The sequence below is a fragment of the Ailuropoda melanoleuca genome, chromosome 8, assembly GCF_002007445.2.
Source record: "Ailuropoda melanoleuca isolate Jingjing chromosome 8, ASM200744v2, whole genome shotgun sequence".
NCBI lineage: Eukaryota > Metazoa > Chordata > Mammalia > Carnivora > Ursidae > Ailuropoda > Ailuropoda melanoleuca.
In genome coordinates this window covers 128443219-128463954 of record NC_048225.1, presented here as the reverse complement: position 1 = coordinate 128463954, position 20736 = coordinate 128443219, and the positions used below count along the sequence as shown (strand labels likewise).

The window sequence follows — 20736 nt, the reverse complement described above, 5'->3', positions numbered from 1 at the left end:
CAGAGACATTGGTCAGAGCTGTGCCTTCACTCAAGCGTGGCAACCCCTCGGGGGAAGAAAGGTGATTTCGGGATTTCCAGGGCAGAGCACTGGGCTCCCACGCCAGGCTCAGCACAGAGTGGCCCCCACCACGTGTGTGGCCAGCGCGAGAGTGGGGGACAAGGAGTTCAGTGTGTCTGCGCCAGCAGCCTCTGGCACGTGGGACTGCGGCCTGTGGACGGGAGGCGGGCGCTGCCCGCGGGGGTGGGGGTGAGGCCAGACCGCGGTCAGCGGACTCTCCCGGGGAAAGCGCTGTTCTCAAAGTTTTGGTAAATAAATGAAATGCATTGTTTTTGTGTTTTCATTTCTTTCCAGGTCACACTGGCCTGAGATGTCTGAGCCTTTAAAATCTCTGTGCTCCAGAAAGCCAAGCAGAAAAACCTAAGGAGAAATGGGGCAGCCACCTTCAAACAACAGAGCTGCCTTGTGGGCGACGTGGGCACCTGCTTCTCCCTGCAGGGCTGAGTGGACATTCCGGGGAGGCCTGCATCCTCACAGTGGAGGGCAGACTTTCCAAAAACCCACGCTGCCCATCAGAGGAGAGCCCCCTCAAGAGGAAGCGGCTCCCTGTCACAGACAGAGCCCACAGACGTACAGGGGGTTCCTGCACAGGGCGGGCACCCGGTCACCTCTGGGAGCCTTCCAAGCCCGAGGTTACACAACAGGAAGCCAGGGTGCGTTAAGAGCTACCCAGTTTCAGAACTCTGCCTCGAAAACGCAAGCCACCCAAACTGACACTAGGAACATGATTCCAGAAGGCACCCCAGTCTCCCTGTGCCAGGGCCGAGGGGCCTGGATGCTAATGTCTAGGGCGGGGAGGCGGGACGCGGTCATGTGGCCCCTGCTAAAAATGAGCCACGTCCACAGCAACTGGTGCGGCCAAGGGAAGTGGTGCGCTCGTCCTCCACACAAGCCCCTACCCTGCTTCCCGCAGCTGGCCTTCCCCCCACCCCTGCCGGTGTTCCCAGAGCTGCCCTCCCCCAGCTGCTGCTGCGCCCAGACCTAAACCAGAACATTACAGAACGAGGAGGCTTAGGATCCCCAGTTAACAGATGGGGACACTGAGGTCCAAGACCACAGAGCTAAGGAAGAGTCCCAAGTGCTTGGACACTGGACATCTTGCACCCAACGCCCTTTTACTCAAAGCAGGCACAGCAGACCCTGCTCTTTGTCAGATCCCGTAGGTCCCTGGAAATACAAAGATTCATGACATCACCATCCCTAAGTTTGGGGAGAAAGACACAGAACAGGGAACTGCACTGTGGTCGGGCGAGGTGTGTCCGAGGAGTCCCCGTAGGATCAAGGCCTCCCACGCCAACTGCCGGGACCTATACCATCCCCGCGTCCCTCAGGCAGGAGAAGGTCCAGCTCTGTGCAGAAATTGCTTTACTGAAAAGATAAGGGGACAGAGGGAGCCACGGATGAGTCCCCACATGATGGGGGCAGCCACGAGGCCACAGGACATAGCTCTGGTGGCTGAGAGTGCAGGCGAGCCTGGGCCAGGGCAGGAGGTCCAGCCTCCTGCAGGAGGGTGCCCAGCTGGAAGCGGGGGAGCAGAGGTCATAGGAAGACCACTGGCTTCCATTTCACAAATGCCCACCCTGGATTCCACTGTTACCAACCCTCTCAGAGTCCAGCAAAGTGGGTGATAGGACGTCCATACTTCCATAGGGAAACTGAGGCCCAGAGAAGCTGTCAATGACCCGAGGTCATGCAGGCTGAAGTGTCTGAGCCAGGACTCAATGCCACTGGTTTCACTTTGTTTCTCCAAATTGTGAGGGCCAGGCCAAAATAAAGCAGCTGGCACAGTGTCCTCTCTGCCCACAATTAGGGTGAAGTGGAGACTGGGTGTGAGCCGTGTTGGGACAAAGGGCACCGAGCAAGCTGGTGGCACTGCGCCAGGCTGGGCTGGGCCAGGTCTGAGAGCCAAGGCTACAGCCCGGAGCTGGGAACCTGGACCCCACAAGACTCAGAGGATGGGGTGCCAGCCCTTGCAGTCCCAGTGCCTGGAGCAGGAAGAAGCCACAGTCAGGCTCACGGGCGCAGGGCTGAGGCTGGGACCCACTCCTCGTTCCCCTCCCTCAAGCTGGGGTCACAGCTGAGCTCCAGGATTCTGCCTTTTCTCTTGGGCCTGGGTGACGCCTTCCGCACAGGTCAGGGTGGTACATAGCAAGTGGGCTCCCTCCAGATGAGGATACAGGGGTTGAGAGGGGTTGAGGGAATCGCTGGGCCCACAACTGGTTAGGGGCAGGGTAGGACCCGGTCCCTCCTGCCTGGGCTGGCTCCCGCGGGGGGCTAACTGGACCGTGGTCTGGCTCAGAGGCCACCAGCGCCACGCAGTTCCAACTCCAAGAAGGAAGCTGCTTGGCGGTGGGTGGACGCGGCCCTCAGAGAACACGTCCATCTGAGCACCTGTGAGTCCCGGAGAGTCGCGGCTTCTAGGTCAGTGTCCTCTGGTCATCCATAGCCTGGAGCCCTGCCACGGTGGCTGCGAGCCATGCAGGCCCGCCCAGGGTCCCTGACCCCTGCACACCACTGCCTGTGCAGCCACCCCACCCAGAAAGCCCCGGAACAACGGGGACGAGATTTGCATAGCGTTTCCAGCTCACAGAGCATTCCTTGTCCTGTCCTCTGCGAAAGGTGTTCCAGACAGACGGAGAAAGGTCGCAGGGCTGGCCAAAGACACAGTGTGGGAAGATGTCCCGGCCAAGACTCAACCCAGTTTTTCTGACTGTGAGCTCTGGTCTTTGTCGGCCTGTCGCCTGGGGCCCAGATGGGCGGCCAGCGGCCCTCCTCCAGCCCAGGGACCGGGATTACATCCAGGCTCCCATGCATATGAGGAGAAGCGTCTGGAGGCTCCAGAACTACCCAGCGTGCAGGGAGGGGGTCAGCCGGCGGGCGGGGCGATGGGGGACGCGGTGTCCTGAGAAGATGCTGCATGTCTGCTCACCCCGCGCTCCAGCCCAGAGGGGCTGCCTGTCCGCGGCCCGGAAGTGCACCCAGAGGCCCGGCCAGATTTCTCTGGGGGCCGAGTCACTTCTGAGCACGAAGAAACAGCAGCCCCTCACCCCCGTCAGACTTGTATTCTACCGAGAAAGTGACTCCTTCCCAGCCTTCAGGGTCCAGTGGGGTAAAGGCCACACCACTGAGAAATACAGACTGCCGGTGGTATTTGATGCAAAGCGTGTGTGTGCGTGCGTGTGTGCAAGGGACACTGACACGTCTGCCTCAATGGGGAGAGTCAGTGGCTCAAGCTCTGAAAGGGTCCAGCAAGAGGCGGAAAAGGCAAGGGAACTCCTATGGGGCTCTCACAGTGCAGTGGGGTCCTGACCAGGACTGCCCCCCAGATCATGAAGCCATGTTCGCTTCTGGGACCCCCAAATGAAGACTGTCACAACTGTTCTGAAGGCCCAGGGCAACCCCAGTTCCCTCTCTCCTTAGGGTCCAAACCAGAAGGGAAGAGCCCCAATGTCAGACACCAAGTGTGGCGGGGAGGGGCCGGCACCTACCTGGACCTCCCGTGTGTGGTAGGCGATGATCAAACCCAAAAGGATGATGGTAGACAGACTGATAAGGCATTTCAGGGCCAACGAAAACATGGAATCCTGCAGGAGAAATGGGAGAGAATTAGGACGGCCAGGAAGGGGGCCGGTCGCAGCGCTCTGCAAAGCGGGAGTGGGCTCAGGAGCATGGCCACCAGGCCCTGCCCTGGGCTGGGCTGGGCCTGGGGCCACGTGGGCTAAGGAACCCCCTCCCCAGCCTCTGTTTTCTAGAGTTAAAGCCTATTTGCATTCCAGGGACTAAGGTGCTTGGGCAGAGCATATCACATTTGCTCTCCGTGGCTCAGTTTGCTGATGGCTCATTTAGAATTTTGCCTCCATGCTCGTAAGTCGTATGAACATAATTCCTTTTTGTGCTGCTTTTCTAGGGTTAGGGCATCCACCTCTTGCCAGCCTGGGCCTCTCTCCTCTCTGAACAAACCTGAACCAGAGGATTCCTGAGGCTCCTTCCATCTCTGACAGTGCAGGGTTTTCTCCCGCATGAATCAGAATGTCCCGGCAGGAGTTCTCACCTCCAGGTTAGGTCAAGAGCAGGGAGAGAGGCAAGGGTGGCAGAGGAGCTGCTGGGAGGGGTCCCCCTGCGGAGGACGGGCAGGAGGGGGGCCACCCCCAGCGCTCACAGCATCTTCCAGCAGCCTCAGGGCAGCGGCAAGAACCGCCAGGAAGCACGAGCTCTGGACGGGGCCCCTTCCCGGCTGTGTGACCTTAGGCTGCCCGCTCCACCTCTCTCTGTCTCGTGTGTCCAGTGGGGGTAACATGAGTACCTGCCTCCGAGGGCTGCCAGGAAAATAAAGGCCCTTGTAGATGTAAAGTCCGTGGGCCAGCGCCTGGCCAGGGGAGGGCTGGCTACCGCCGTTATTCCCTCGGCACCCTCTGCAGTCAGGGCATCCAGGCTGGGACGCGGTGCCCTGCTGGGCACCTGGAAGCCAAGAAGTAGGGACGACTGTGGTCCCAAGGGAAGGTGGGAACACAGCCTGAGCAGAGGGAGCCCATGAGCCAGGCAGCACCTCCGAGCACCCACTCCCCGGAGAGGCCGGCGTCCGAGCAGCAGCCCTGTGCTCACGAGCCGGGCCCATAACCACCCTGACCCCCGTAGAGCGCCTCAGAGTCTGCAAGGTGGGTCCCCATGTTTGCTCTGCTCCATCCTCACGACCGCCCCGGCCTCTCTCCCAAATCGCAGACGTTACAGGCGGAGCCTCAGGAGGTGAGCGGCTGGTGCCAGAGTTCAAAGCCAAGGTCTCTGACTCAAGCCCAGAGCCCTGCCCTCAGGCCCTGAGGCCATCGCAGCAACGAGAAACAGCCAAAGCTGAGGCCGTACCCACTTAAGCTGGTCCAAATGACAGCTCGAGACAGTAATGGAAGGTGACTCCAAGGTAGGAGGTGACGCATTGGCAAGGGGAGGCTACCGCAGGGCTGGGGGCTCAACGGAAGGAGAGCGGCTGCACCGCCAGAACGCTCTCACAGGCAGAGTGACAGCGGCTCAGGTCTGCAGGGTTGGGTGGTGTCCAGTATGACAAGCTCTGGAGTCAGGGGAGGGCTCGGACCTGCAGAGACCCAGCTCCACGCTCCCCGCCCCCAGCCCCGCAGGCTGAGACAGAAGGAACCTCTCCCTGGGGTCCGTCAATCCAGCATTCGGGTATCTGATACAAGTACCCGGTGGGGTCCACTTTGCGCCAGGCACAGGCTGGTGCCCGGGACCGAGGACAACGAACGCACTAGTGCCTGCCTGCCTTCCTGCCTGCCTTCCTGCCTTCTTCCCTTCCTTCCTTCCTGCCTGCCTGCCTTCCTGCCTGCCTTCCTTCCTTCCTTCCTGCCTGCCTTCCTTCCTGCCTTCCTTCCTGCCTGCCTTCCTTCCTTCCTGCCTGCCTTCGTTCCTTCCTTCCTGCCTGCCTTCCTTCCTTCCTGCCTTCCTTCCTTCCTGCCTGCCTGCCTTCCTGCCTTCTTCTCTTCCTTCCTTCCTGCCTGCCTGCCTTCCTGCCTTCCTGCCTGCCTTCCTTCCTTCCTTCCTTCCTGCCTTCCTGCCTGCCTTCCTGCCTGCCTTCCTTCCTGCCTGCCTGCCTTCCTTCTTTCCTGCCTTCCTTCCTTCCTGCCTGCCTGCCTTCCTGCCTTCTTCTCTTCCTTCCTCCCTGCCTGCCTGCCTTCCTGCCTTCCTGCCTGCCCGCCTTCCTTCCTTCCTGCCTGCCTTCCTTCCTGCCTTCCTGTCTTCCTTCCTGCCTTCCTCCCTGCCTGCCTGCCTGCCTTCCTTCCTGCCTTCCTGCCTGCCTGCCTGCCTTCCTCCCTGACAGTTTCAGACCCTTCTCCCGCGGAGCACGGCAGATGCGCGACACCGTGCAGAGATGTAGGGTGTTCACAGAGCGCCCTGCCTGCCAGAAGCTTCCCATCCGGCTTCTGCACGGGCCCCTCCTCCGCAGGGAGGTCTCCATTCACCCTGCCCAGACAGCAGTCTACACCGAAGCCAGCTTTCACGGAGCCTCCGTGGTCCACAGAGTCACAAAGAGCGGCGTGCGGCCACTCACTCCGCACACGTGTGGGCACAGAGCCCAGGTGCAGCCCGCAGGAAGCTTCCCGTCTGTGAAAGTGCGACTGGGTGCTGGAGACACCAGCCTAGCCTAGAGGTCTGACCTGCAGATGGCTGAACACAGCAGGCCCTGAACTCGGACTGTCTCAGGACAAGACAAACCTCCCTACAGGAACCAGCAGAGATGGGTCCCACCACTCCTGAGCCAGAAACGACCCTAACTTCTCCCTCCAAAGGGTCTGGGGGCATCTGGGGAGCATCACCCCCCCCTCCCCAGGAAGGGCCTGGGATCAGCTGCACATTTCAACATCTAATTTATTTCTTTTGGCAGAAATGAACTAAAATCAGAATCCAAGTCTATTTCCATCATTTTTAGAGGAAGAGGTGGAGGGAAAGGGGCCAGATGCTGTCTCCCCTCCTTTGAGCCTCTTCCTTTTGTTCTAAAACTCAAAGCCTTTACATAAGAGGCGCCTTCCACCTGCTTCTTGGTTCTGGTCATCTCCAGCCCCGCGGGGAGACGAGCTTTGTCCTGGAGCCGCGGGACCCTCAGCTCTTTGCAGACTTCCTGGCATTTTCTACTACGTGTCAATGAAAAATAAACCATCAACAATTTTTTATAGCTGGAAAACATGTCAAAGTCTGGCTGGACTAGACATGTTTTCTATTTGTTAAAATGTTGAATTACCGTCTTTGCTGCCTCAACTCCAATGAAGCTTGAAATTGAAACAGTTCTTTGGGTGACGGTAGCCAGCAAATTAGCGGCCAGACCCCACATGGGGCACCTGCCACCCACTGTGCCCCACAGGCTCCCATCTGAGGGGCCAGAGGGCTGCGAGGCTGGGAGGGGGTCCTGACTCCTGGCCAGCCCTCTCCCCTGCAAGTGAGAGCTGCTCAACAACAGAGCAGTGACCCTAACACACAGGAATGCTTAGGAAAGACATCCCCACCGATGAGGCATTTTAAAAGCCATTTACACCTAAATGCCCAACACTAGCAAGCGGTTAAATAACTCTGAGAATAGCCGGTGATGGGCCACTAGGTAGCCACTTAAAACCATTTCCGTGGAGGATATGTGAAGAGGAAAGGCCCACGACATCTGGTGAAAAACCCAGACACCAAGGCTGCATAGGTGGTCTCCCCAGTTATTTTTCAATGTTTTACTTTTTTTTTTTTTTAACGTGAAAATGACTGACAATATCGCATTGCACCATATAAAGCGTCGGAGGGCACCACCCGCTGCGCACGGCCGTACCGCCAGCCAGGGAGAGCCCGCGGACCCCGGAACGCGGCTCTGCTCCACGCCACCTCTGAGCGCCAGTACAACAGGCACTTGACAAATGCTTCTGAAAATTACTTACTAACAGGACTTTCACTTTTACTTAACATTTATTGAGCGCCGACCATGTACCAGGTGCCAGACGAGGCTTCTCACATCCTCCCCCTACAGACAAGGCCACCATGCCTCCATTGTCCTGACAAAGAAACTGAGAGTCAGAGAGACAAAGTGACTTTTCCAAGGTCGCACAACTAACCCTGAGTTTAGCTATATGCCAGATTTCGCTCTATACCATTCTGCCCCCCGCCGACTGAGACAGTTCGGCCGTCCTCATGGAGGCTGGCCACAGCCATCCACCCAGGCCGCAGAGGGGATTCCTAGCAGGGTGGGAAGGCATGCTGCATTCCTGCAAGGGACCCCCACCCACTGGCGAGCCCTTCACACACCTGGACCTCTCGCCGATGACGCCGGAATGGCCTATAGCACTACGGAGGGGCCTACCACGCCAGGGCCTCATTGATCCACGTTTAGAGGATGGAACAGAGAGGCTGGGAAGCTACCCAATGTGGCGAGGCAGGATTCAAGAAGCCAGGATGCACTCCCGATCTGTGCCCTCGGATCCCGTGCCACGCCCGTGCACGGGCACCCCTGCCCGCCCTCCGGTCACGCCCCTCAACCTCCAGTTTCTGCAGCGAGGACTCTCAGAACCGCTCTGCCTGTCCTGCCCCGAGGCTGTGTGGAGTGTGGGTGAGTGTGTCCCCGGCTTCTGTGCCAGCCTCTTGGCTTCCAAGGACGGGACAGGATTGTAACGATTACCATACATCTTCCCACAGATGCTGAAATCATGAGTGTGTGTGACTGTTTGGGACATTTGAAAATAACTGGAAAGCAGCGTCCCACGGGGACAAATACGACCTTAAGCAAGTCGGAGCGTGCCCCCCACGTATGTGTGCACACGCGCTCCTACAACTGTGGTCCATTCGTGGTTTCAGTCACTGGCCGGGACCCCGAGGGGGAAGGGACGATGTCATCTGAAGTCTGCTTTTGCTGGATGGACACCTGCATGCTGTGCGTTCGATCTGGGAAATCACAGTTTTAGAAATGTTTTCTGTCTGATCAGGTCAACTTTCCCTTCAGTCTCACGGCAAGGCTCCACCCTTGACTGACATTCAGCATCAGTGTAATCCTCTGGCTCCGGAAGGGTTGTCCCGATTAGACACTCTTGCTCAAACACTGCGCACGTCGGACCCAGCCCTGGGCCATGAGGGAAGCCCCTTCCTGGGCAAGGCTCTCTGCACCTGTGCCACGCCCCTGCCCCTCCCTGGCTCCCCCACCCCTGCCCACTCGCCCGCCCATCACCGCGGGGCTCCTGCCTCAGCCCAGGCCCAGGCCCAGGCCCACCGCCCACCTGGTGCCCCAGCTGGTCCTCAGTCACGGCTGCCCAACGTACCTCCCAAATCAGCGTTTTAAGGTTGTGGCAATTTACGAAGCTGCTCCCACATTTCAGAAAAGCACCTTTGGCTGTCTGCGGCGGGCCAGACACTCATCCACTCCCCCATTCTCCCTGTAAACATCTCCTGAGCGCTCAGCCACGGCCAGACCCTGTGCCGTGTACTCGTAAAATGCCAGGGTTGTCCCACCTCCTCCACCCCCGCCCGCTGAACCTGAACCCCACCAGGCAGAGGAAGGGGCAGGTGGGCAGGGCCTGGAGAAGCTGGGCCGGGATGGTCAGAAATGGGCAAGAAGCCCGGTTGGAGAGAAGAGGCCTACAGGTGGCCCTTTCAGTGACCAGGGCATGACGAGGACCAGACGAGGTGCCCCTGACCCTACGTCCTGAATATGAGGTGAGGAGCACAGACAACACCTTCTCCCCAGAGAAGCTGCTGAGCCGGCTGGCTCTCACACCGAGTCTGGGGTGCCCGAGGCACATTCTCAGGGAGCACGGAGCTGAGGCTAAGCCGGCCACCCTTCCCTCTGGCCCAGATGCCGGCAGGGACACCGTGAGCCGGCTGATGGGGGCAGGAGCAGGGCCGGGACCTGTGCCCGTGGGAAGACAGCTTCTCGCCCCGTCCTTAGACCCTGGGCGATACCAGCATCCGCGCTTGGAGCTCGGCTCCCCGCCTGGATGTGATGCAGGGTGGCCTCCGCACCAAGCGCCCGCCAGCCCGCCTGGGCCCCACGCCCTTCGTGAGCGGACCCTCCCACATCGCCGTCCACACGGCTCCTTCTGCCACGGGAGCCCGATTTGCCCACTGAGGTGTGCTGGCCTGAGTGCCAGTGTGGACGCCCCAGAAGGACAGGGGTTTCCCTTCATCCACCACCACAGCCCCGTGTGTAGGGTGTCGTCAGGCACCTGGTAGGTCAATAAACACTAGCGGAAGCCGACTCTCGGAACAAAGGTGGTGGAATTCTGAGAGGTGGGAAGCAGGTGGACACTTCCCTTCTGACTTTGCAGACACGGGAGCTAGAGGTGCAGACTGTGAGCGACACGGCCAGGCGCTGTGGTCACTGCCCCGGACCCTCTGAGCAACCCTGGGGCCCAGGGACGCTCATGCACTTGCCCACCGCCCCTGAGCGAGGAGGAGGCAGGGGGCTCCCCAGTGGAGCCGGAGTCTCAGCACGTGGACCTTCCAGGCCCAGCCTCCCCAGTGGGACCGATCCCTTGTCTCACCTTCCCCGACAAGGCCCCCGTCATGTCACCCCCGAGCCCCCGTCAGCTTCGGGCACGGAAGACCAGGAACAGCCTCAGGCAGGGGCTGGGGGTCTGCCCCATCCGGGCAAGCACAGCCCGCGCCAGGCCTGGTGCGGGGAGGGCAGGCGGGAAGGCACAGACTGAAGCAAGCCAGCGGTCCCAAAATAAAACCCATCCAGTCGAGTTGGCCAGGGCATTTCTCGGTGGCCTGGTCATTCCCAGAAGAGATGGAGCCTGATGTCTAGGACACCAGGCAGTTAATAACAAGGACATTCGGGTCTGAGCGGAGGGACCATGTGATGCTTAGTGAAGCCGGCACGACGGCCAGGACATCAATTAGGAGGAAATGACCCACCCCAGGCCCTGGTTCTCCTCCGCTCGACGCCCCAAGGAAGGAAAAAAGGTCATTTGGGAGACGATGGCACCAAAATACCAAGTCGGATGGGTCACCCCCAGGCCACAAACATAATTCCAATGAGGAGACAGCCTCCTCTGCAAGGTCTGAGCGGAGGGAGCTGACCTAGTGTGCGCTCCCGCATGCCTGTCTATACTTTCCTGCCCCACTGGCAAAGGCTCCGCACGATCCCATCAAACGTTTGTGACGCGCCTGCCGTGTGCCAGGTACAGCTACGCACGAGGAGGTAAGGCAGCTGAAAGCTGGCGCACCGAGGACTCTTCCAGAATCAGGGGAGCACTTTACAAACGTTTGCTGGGGAGTGGGCGGAAGGGTCAGTCCAGACAGCCTCCGACCTGAGCTCTACACCAAGGCGGAATGAGACCGGGGGGGTTATCTCCCAACCTCGTCAGGCAGGGTGGGGGCTGGAGGGAAGCCCGCCAGGCACCGCCAGCCCAGCCCCCTCTAGCACTGACGGACCTTGGCACCCATCCAGGTGAGGCCCGGGCACTGGCATTTTAAATACTCCAGTGATTCTACTGTGCAGGCCAGGGATGGCACCTACTGCTCCAGGGGCACCAGAAAATTCCAGAAAGCTGGGGCCACCACCACGGCCTTCAGGAGACACTGCCAAACAGGCAACCACACATGTACGTGTGCAGCCCCAGAATCTTAGAGCAAAAAGGATACTCAGAAGCCATCTAAAGAACATGTGGTCATTCAGTCTGCTTGATTACCTCCAGGGATGGGGAACTCACTTTCTACCAAAGCCACCCATCACTACTTTGGAAGGCTCTGACTTTCTTAAAGACCTGGATTCTCCCTCCTTGGGTGTTCTGCTCCCAGTAAAGCTAAACAAATGAATGTGACTGAAGCCTCACTTTGACTGTGGTATCAGAGATGCCGGCGCCGTCCTGGATCGGAGAGACCCTCCCCAAGGTACAGACTGCCAGGCCCAGAGGCATCCTTGGAGCTCAGCGAGCCACACATGCCTCTTCTGTGTGAGGACATGGAGGCCCAGTGAGGCTGGCTCAGCGCCTGTCCAGCACCAGCCCGGGTCGAAAACAGAGCTTAGAACCTGGGTGCTGGGGCAACCCCACCCACCCTGTCTTCTCTGTTTATGAAAATGAAACAACCCTGAATTTATGGGTTCTCTATAAGCCCAGATCCCAGTCCTGGACATCACTTTCAATTTCTCACCCGGCCACTGTGTCTCCTTCTCCAGTAAACACTCTGTACCCGATGACCCTTCCCCCTCCCCGGCCTGAGCAAGGTGCATGCCCTGGGCCTTCGGGCACCTGCCTCATTCCTGTGCTGCCAGAGCCGCGGCAGCCTTCTCCCGCCCTGACAGGTGCATACCTGCCACCATGCGTGTCTTCGGCAGGTGCTGACCACACCTGCATCTCGGGAGAGGCTCCTGTGAGCGTCTGTCCTGGAGGCTTAGGGTCCCAAGTCACAGAGAACCACACAATCTTTCTTCGCCCCCCGGTGTGGCAGAGCCCTGGGGAAGACCGCTCAGTTTCCCGTCACCGTGAACAAACAGCACTGCTCCCCTCACCAAGGCCGTGCTCCCACCTTTCTTCCAGCTGGCAGAAGTCCCCACCTTCTGAAGCATTCTAGAATGTTTGAAATAAGTAACCGTGCTCTCTGGATGGCCGGCTTTGAAGTAGCTTTAGGTGCTCTTATTAAAGCCTATCTGGCCCCCAAACCAATAAAACAGCAGGAAATAGCTTTGCTCTGCAGGAGGCTGTGGGTGCACACGCTGGGTTCCCGGCTAGAACCGAACCAGCCTGGCTGGGCCTGGCCCCTCCCACCTGCCCTGGGACGCATGGAAAGATTGCCCTCAGAAGGATGTGACTTGAAATAAAAGCGTTGCTTCGCATCTCCGGAGGGGCAGAGAAGCACGTGCTGGTCTCGAGGATGCCAGGTGGGCCTGCAGACCACCCCCGCCCCTCACCCCCCTCCTTCCCGTTCTCTTCCCTCTTCTGCCCCCAGCCCCGCCTCTGTCACTGGGGCAGAAGCGACACCAGGGCCTCGGTACTCCCGGCCTCATTAGAGAACGCCACGGTGGGATTCTCTGCCCATGCCCAGCCTGATGCCCGAGGCAAGCCCGTTTCCATCCTCACATGGGCAAAGTCATCCTGCGCCTGGCAATGTTTGGGCCAACTACAAACCCTAAGACGCCCAGGAATCTCACATGGTGAGAAAACAAGGGTGGGGCCGACTCCATGGGTGTCTGAAGGCCGACCGGAGCCTCCCAGGTAAGGAACAGCCCTGTCCGTGTTCCCCGCGCGCACCCGGGCTGGGCTGCCGGGAGCAGGGTGCCAAGGACGGCACCACTCCCTCCTTCCCACAGCCTCGTCCCACCACGGGTGCACAGACGGAGCTGGAAGGGGCCTTCTAGGTCACCTAGCCCCACTCCCCCACTTTCGCGGCAAGGAAATGAGCCCGAGAGGGGCTCTGTCCTTCTGTCCTGCTCCAGGCCACACACCAGGAGCAGAAAGTGCTAATCTTACCCCGAGTGGCGGCTGGGCCTGTCCTTAGAGCCGTCTGACCCCTGCCTTCGTCCAAGATCTGGGGTGTGGCTATTTCTTCTGCGGCTCATTCAGGGCAAATCAGGGGAAACAACCCTGACCTACTCTAGGTTCTCCATCTTGTTTTGCTTAAAAAGATAAGAACTTAAACATAAAGGGAAACGGTCTGGAAAAGTAACCAGTTGGCATGGAGCAGTGGGCTCGCGGGCGCTGGCCAGCAATGGAAGGACTGCTGTGCAGAAACTCAGCTCAGTGGCCTCCTAGCCGTTGCCACAGGCCCCCGATCGCCTGCGAGTGCGGGACGACCTTGGGGGGAGTGATGCAGACAAGCTCAGGCTGCAAAGAGGCCACAGGCGCTTTCCTGGCGTCCTTCCCCGTCTCTCGGGCACCAAACTGTGGCCTGCCTTCAGCTTGGAGGTGCCGTCCGTTCCAGCAGTGGGCGCCCCACGAGCCGCGTCCCCCTCCCGTGTCTGAGCAAGTGCCTCAGCGGGCCCAGAAGAGGCTGGCCGGGCTGCGTGTCTGTGCAGAGCTTCACAGCTCACGAGGCCTGAGGGTCCCTGGGACGCAGCCCCGCCTCCCACAGGACGGTCTGCACCCGGGGGAATCTCGAACCTCCATTCCTCCAGGCGTTTATCTGCTTCCTGCAAGAACCTGACCCCGGGACCTCACGGCAGGAGCTCAGCCACTGGAGTGGGCTCACACCAGCGCTGCTCCAGGCAGGACCCCGCGGTTTCCTGCAGGACATGATTCTGGGGACTGCCTGAGGGTGCAAACGCCACAGGATTTCCCGGGACCTATGACCTGTCAAAGCCTGAGTCTACCCATCTTCACACAGGATCTCACTTAATCCTCACAACAAGGAGCTGTTGTCCCCGCTTGACAAGTAAGGAAACTGAGGCACAGAGTGGCTGCGCAATTTGGTGAGATCCCAAGGTAAGTGGAGGAGCTTCCCGATTCCAGGCTCGGGCGCGGACACCTGGGCAGCCAGGCAGCCGCCTCGGCATGGGGCCGGCCACAGGGAAGCCAGGCCGAAGCCCACAGCTGGACCGGTCCGCTCCAGCCCCGTCTTTAACATCTACCAACACACAGGAAGAGTCCTTTCTTGCTTCCGGAGTTCTTGTGAGGAAGACCAGGCAGTGAACACCCCAGAGTCTGTGCACGGGGTGGCTATGCCCCCAGCGGCCAGGGGGGCCGGTTTATGCCTGCTGCCTGGCATAATTAATACAAACGGTAATTATGAACGCGCTACTCCCCGAAGTCTCCCCGTCTGGACAGAGAAACGAGCCATCACCCCACATACAGAGCATCTGCCGTCGGGTCTGGGAGGCCTGAGGGCCCGGCTGCCCACGCCTCCCGGCTTCCACATCCGCCACGAGCAGTGGGACAGCGGGATTTCAAGCTGCCGTTAGCCGACCCTCGGCCATGGTCCCTGCCCCAGACTCGCAGACAGGCATCATTTTCCAGATCAAGCCTCATTAGTGGACTCAGGGCTGCAGCGCCCGCATCCATAGTGACTCTCCGGCATTCCCTTCTGGCTATTCCATCTGCTGTGGACAATCACGGGCCTCGCCTGCCTTCCCTCGCCAACCTGAACTTCTCAGGAGGCTGCGGTGATGGAGAGGGCCTAAAATCAGAACGTATTTGCTACTGGATCACTGTGTCCTGCATCTCAGCGAAGGGTTTTCCTGTTTACAGAGCTTTTGGCCTGGTTTTCTATTTGATTTCTGGGAGATAGGGAGAGCCATTCCCATCTCACAGATGGGAAAACTGAGACGTGGGGTATTCGCACAATTACTCAGGGTCACACAGCTCGGGACCCCAAATCTTCTAACACTGTGTTGCCAAAACATTGCTTTCTTTACAGACCCGTGAGGGGGAGCTGTCTGGCAGCCCTTGGGGATGTGCTCCTCGGGCTTCAGCGGCCTGACAGCCCAGCGCCAGGCAGGTGGGACAGCATCTGAGGGCATGGGGAGGCAGGGCACGAGGAGTCAGTCCATGCGGGCTTCCTTGAAGAGTCGTCCTAGACCTGGAGCCTTTCTTACTGACAGAAAGAAAAAGCAAAGACAGAAACTCCAAGAAGATTATGTTCACACCAAAAAATACACAGACGTGGAGACCCTGAGCCCCTTGGTTCGGGGCTGAGCTGGGAGAGCCCAGCAGGTGCCTGTGGCTGGCGAGGAGATGGCCGGACTGCCCACAGCCCCTCTTGGTGTCTCTCGGCGTTGAGATGGGGACACTTCCTCTTGAGGAGATCCCACCCCAGATCAGCTGGGTCCTGCTTTGGGCCCAGAACACTGGTTCAGAGCAGATCGCCACAATCCCCCTCCAGCCCAGAGCCTCAGTTTACAGGTGGGAAACCGAGGCACCAAGGGACGTGAGCAGTCCTTGGCCCAGCTTGCCAGGGTGGAGCTGAGCCACCACAGGGCCTGTCCCTCCGAGGGGTCCTTGCCGGCTGTGGCTGTGAGCCGCAGCAGGGCCCGGGGACACTGTGGGCGCCTGTCGGGTAACGTGCTGCCTCCCGTCTGCTGTGCTTCCTTCCCCCATCTTGCCCCACAGCTGTGTCCCTGTTTCCCAAGACCAGGGTTGGCGATCGTCAGCTCGCAGGTTTAGGTCTGAACCACACTCCATGCCGGGCCCCCTGAGACCCTGCAGCCCCTGGGCTCCCAACAGTGGTCACCCCAGACTCTGGGCTGCTCTGTGCAGGGTCCAGATCCGATTTCTCTGTCCCCATTGCCTGGTACTCAATAAATACTTGATCAACGAATGAATGACAGGAGGGAGGAGCGAGGCCAACGACCCCATTACAGGTCTGGCCATCTAGGCCATGCACGCGGGACTGGCGGGGGCGGGGGGTGCCGGAGCCACCGTCACTGTCCTCATCCCACAGACTAAACAGATACTTGCTTGCTTAGAACACATTGTTTAAGCCTTTAAACATAACAGCTGTGAGCACAGACTAGGAAAACAGGAATCCCAGGCAGCCCCCACCCGGGCTCCTCGCCCTGGAGAAGCTCTGGGACCTGGCACCAAGACCACGGAAGGAATGACGCTCCTGGAGGAGAGCCTGTCCTTCCACCCACAGCCATCTCCACGCCATCGGCAAGGTGCTGGGCAGCCACCCCAAGTCAGCCGCTGGTGTCACCTGGGGCCAGGGGGCTGGGGCGACCTGCAGAACGAATGGTCTCACTGAAGAAACCCAGCTGGGCCCCGGGAGGTGGGAAGCCAGGTGGGCGTTCCTGCAGGGCTGGAAAGGGCCAGGCGGTGTGAGCCCCGGGGGTCAGGAGGGCGCATTCTTCCTGGGGAACTCACCCTGTTCCCTCCAGCTGCCACCAGCTGTGCGCTAGCGGGGACAGCCAGGAGACATGGGTCAGGTGGCCAGAGGAGGATGGGCTGTGTCAGTGCTGGAGGCTGCCCGTCTCACACGCCAGGACTTGGCCAAAGTCACCCAGCTGCTGGGCCCACATCTGGATGTGAGCTCGAGACCCCAACCCCTGCACTCCTGAACACAAATTGTGCCTCCCGTCCACCTAAATCCCTCCGTGTCTCCAGGGCCCGCAGGATAAAGCTGGCCCCCGAGTAAGGCACCTGCATGACTGGGGTCCTGCTCACCTCCCCAGCCTCACTCACACCACTGACTTTCCCCTCTGGGCCCGACACGTTCCCCAGGCGACCTTCAAGACCCCTCTGTGGGCCTGCGACTCACAGCGGCCCCCGGGAGAGCACCTGTTTCCCTGCTGCGAGCTCTGGGAGCACAGGAACCAGCTCTCGGTCACATCTCGGTGTCTCTGCACCCCCAGCACCCGGCACAGTGCCTGGTATGTGAGAAAAACCCCAGGAGTGTCTGTTGAATTCATTATCAAATGAAGACATGAGCGGCCCCTGGGGCAGCACGGGAAGGCTCTTTCCGTTCCTCATGGAGCCTCTCCACCAACAGAAGGGCCAGCAGCCTCAGGGTACTGTCTAAGCCCCAATTTTCTTTCTCCTCTCCCTCCCTCCCCGAGCGTGAGGGTGCGGGTGTCCGGCCACAACCAAGGGTCAAGGGAGGTGGTGCCTGTGCAGGGAAAACTGCAGCGGGGCCTGGCAGGTGTGGGCAATGCCTCCAGCCAATGGAGGGGCAGGTCACAGAACGGTGACAGCACAGCGGCCGGGCTGGCCTCGCTTACTCGTGAAATGAGCCGTCCACACATGGCTGTGGCCTGCCCGCGAGGGAACGGCAATTAGCCGCCCTCGGGTAGCCGGTGACGTCGTGCCCACCACCCCCACCCATTCCCACTCTGTGCATCCAGCTCCTAGAGGAGCAAGCAGCTCCCGTGACGGAAAGGAGCCGTGAGTCCCCGGAAGGCCCCTCGGGGCTCGCAGACTTGGTTTGAGGGACCATTTCCCTTCGAAATTCTGTTTTCCCCACTCCAAGTATGAACAGGAGAGTACACCTGCTGGGCATCCCCCACCATCACCAACTGGGAGGGAGGCAGGTGCCCACGGGGCAGGAGGGCCAGCACCTGACCTGCGGGTGGAGAAGATGCCCACGTGGGCGACCAAGGCCCGGCCCAGACCCCAAGAATGTTCCACACAACGGCCACTGGGCTCAGCCAGACTCAGCTGTCACCTGCCACGACCGAGGGGGTCCCCGCCATGTGCCCGGGACAGACCCACAGCAGAGCACCTGCGTCTTTCCAAAGCAGTCCTGGCCGCCCAGGAGCATTTCTGGGGACCCTGCCACCAAGGGACTAGTTTTGGCTGATGGAGAGCAGAGGTGAACGCACGGGGCACGGTGTGGGGAGCTGCGTCCAGAGCGGACACCTGCTCCTGCCGGGAGGCTGGGGCGGGTGCTCGGGGAGTCAGGGGTTTCTAGACTCGGCCTGAGAAATCAGGCAGGAGCAGCACTAGAAACAGGACTTCCTGTCTGGTTCATCTATTTGTGTCTTGTAATTTATCTAGTATTTCCCAAAAGGTCACTGGGTGGCGATTTCAATATTGTAAAATTTGTGGAGATGCTCTAAAAGAAATGCACAAATTTCACAGGTTTACGCTGGCTTAAAGGTAATATAGTTTATTAAAAGCGTCTATTCTGTGTACACTTGGGGTCAGATTTGGTGACCGATTGGTCAGAGATCCAAAGGGACCGTGCTATTCAAAGATTCACTGTGTTTGGGGGCGGGGGGTGAAAAGCAACGGAAATCAAAGGCATTTGCGAGGGTAGGATCTGTGGATGGAGCAGAAAGCGGAAACGTGGTCTGTGCCTCACAAAATGCTCCACAGCCCCCTCCCTGGAGCTGGAGCTGGGTACGAGACCAAGGACCCCCTTCTCACTTCCCCTCCTGGCCCCTGTCTGCTAAATTCAGTCTCCGTCATTCAAAGGAAGAAGAGCAAGGAGCAACCGCCTGAGGGAGAAAGACCATGACCCCTCCTCCTTCAGGTCAGCCCAGCACACGCACAGCCTCCGGAACCACCCAGGGGTCTGGAGTCCCTCAGGCCTCCGCCCACGCCCCTCCCCCCACCTCGTCCCCACCGACAACCTGCCCAGATCCCCTGATCGGGCACCAACTCCAGGCCCGTATACCGCTGGCCAGCACCTCGGGCTTCTGCCTCCCCAAAGCCACCAGGAGGAGATTCGGGGGCCACCTGCCTAAGTGACCCAGGCTTAAGGAGGGGCTTTTCGAGTAAAGATGGGCCACAGACAGTGTCAGGGTCAGGCCTCAGGGCAAGCCCTTCCCCACCCTCCAGACCCCACATTAAGCAGAGCAAGGAGAGGAATGACAAAACAATCACCTCTGCGGCTGGGTCTGCATCACCTCCTTTAACCCCACAGACCCCTGACAGCGGCTCCAGACTTTGCAGATCATTAGTGTCCCCTGGGGAGTTTCCAAAAACCATGACACCAGGTGGCACCTGGGCCAAGACCATGGCGGGGGTGGCAGGACGCTGGGCACGTGCATGGTGGAGACCCCCAGGTGATTCCAAAACAGGGCGAAGTTTGGGAACCACCGAGGTTCGTGTTACTGTGACCCCCAATTGCTAAGGAAATCGATCCTCGGAGCAGCTGAGAACTTGCCCAAAGTCACACGGCACAGGAGCCAGGGTGTCAGCATTCTGCTCACACCGCTGTGAATCCAGCATGGGGCCCCCCGAACTCCAAACTCCTGCAGAAAGTCTTTCTGATCTGCCAGGCACTGTGCCCCACTCGGCCTCCCACCCATCCAAGCACCCCCAGGACAAGGACCCCGGAGGCAGCGCTAGGTCTGCCCCTTCCTCCTCCGAGACCCCGAGAGCACGGTGGGGTGCGAGGGAAACGCTCCAAGGTGTATGTGGGTGAGCCCATGGAATCACTCACTCTGTTGCAGAGGAGGCCAGGGAAGGGGCAAGTGAGGGAGGGACCCGGGAGGGCTCAGACCAGAAACCCACGGTTGGTCTGCTCCTTCATGGGCTGTGTGCCTCGGGGCAAGTCAGCTCCCCTCTCTGAACCTCAGATCCCCCATTCTAGGGTCTGAACAGGTGTGGGCATAGGAACACCTGCGGCCCCCCACAGGCTAACAGAGGCCACACACAGTCAGGGCACCCACAGACCCCCAGCCTCAGAGGGACTGGCCAGGCTGGGGAGGAACTGAGGAGGGGGCCGAGGAGACGAGCCCCTGGGGTCACATCCCACACCTGCCCCGCCTGCCCGCCCCAACCACAACCCCCCAGAGCAGGACTGGGGTGGCAGTCCTGGGGTCCACCCGACCCAGTACCACCCCTGGAGTGGGTCAGCCTGCAAGCCCCCACCCCCTGCCCCAACCGCTGACCTGCTGCCTGCCCTGGCTTCCTCCCAGATGCCACATGGAACCTGGCTTCCGCGGGGCTGTTCAGGAACCCCCCCCCCGGGAGCCTTCCTGGCCCTCCCATAACTTATTCCCCTTGCGACTGTTCCTGGCACACCTCCCTCCTTGCACCCATCACACTGTACCATGCCCACCATCTGCTCTCACCAATGCTACCCTAAGACCCTCAGGGAAGGGTCAGGGCTGGTGTCAGCAGAGGCAGGATGTCTGGCTTCAGCCCACAGTCACTCACCCGCAGGAGGACCAAGCCTGCACTCACTGGTCTATACAGTGGGGCGTCCAAGCACTGGCTTCCCCAAGCACCGTGAACATTAAGTGAGGAGCGTGTGTGGAGTGGCTCAGCACAGGGCCTGCCACGGGGCGGGGTGAGGGGGGGTGGTCAGTAAACGACAGCCGTGAGTTTCGTGTCGTGTCCACAGTCCCCGCGCCCAGGCTGAGCTCTGGCATTCGGAGTGCGGCCCCCGCTCTGCATGAGGCGCTGAGCTGAACACCAGCCCGTCTGCAGCCCTGACAGGGGAGGGATGCCCACTGCCCAGCTGGGCTCACCCCTGCAGCCTCCATGTGGACGCCCCCCCCCCGCCCCGGTCCGGAACAAGAAGCTGTCCAGAGAGGCTTCCCCCACCTCCAGGCACCGACCTCATGTGCGCATCTCCCCACCTCAGCCCTCACCGTGTCTGAAGTCCAGAGACAGGCAAGGGCCAGGGAGGCAGAGGAACATGCGGGAGGTGGGGCCACCTCGCAGCCACACACAGAGACCCTCGAAAGCACTGCCCAGAGATGGCCAGAGGGCAGCCAGGGAGTCCTCGCAGGGCTCTCGGCCACACGTCCCCTGATGCTGAGGAAAGGCTACGTTCCCCAGAGCGCCTGATGACAGACGAAGACGCCAGCGACGCCGTGGCCCTGGG

General features: G+C 60.1%; 1 protein-coding gene across 6 annotated transcripts in view; it reads right to left on the bottom strand.

Moving 5' to 3' along the window:
* The window catches only part of KCNN3 (potassium calcium-activated channel subfamily N member 3), a 135582-nt gene that overhangs the window by 95177 nt on the left and 19669 nt on the right, over positions 1-20736 (bottom strand). For all 6 annotated transcript variants that reach the window (XR_004627474.1, XM_011229006.3, XM_002922485.4 and 3 more), the window contains exon 2: positions 3549-3644. Coding sequence is in view for 5 of the 6 variants with exons in the window: in XM_011229006.3 (XP_011227308.2) it covers positions 3549-3644 (96 nt within the window). In the remaining variant the exon portion in view is untranslated. The remainder of the gene's footprint in view (positions 1-3548; positions 3645-20736) is intronic.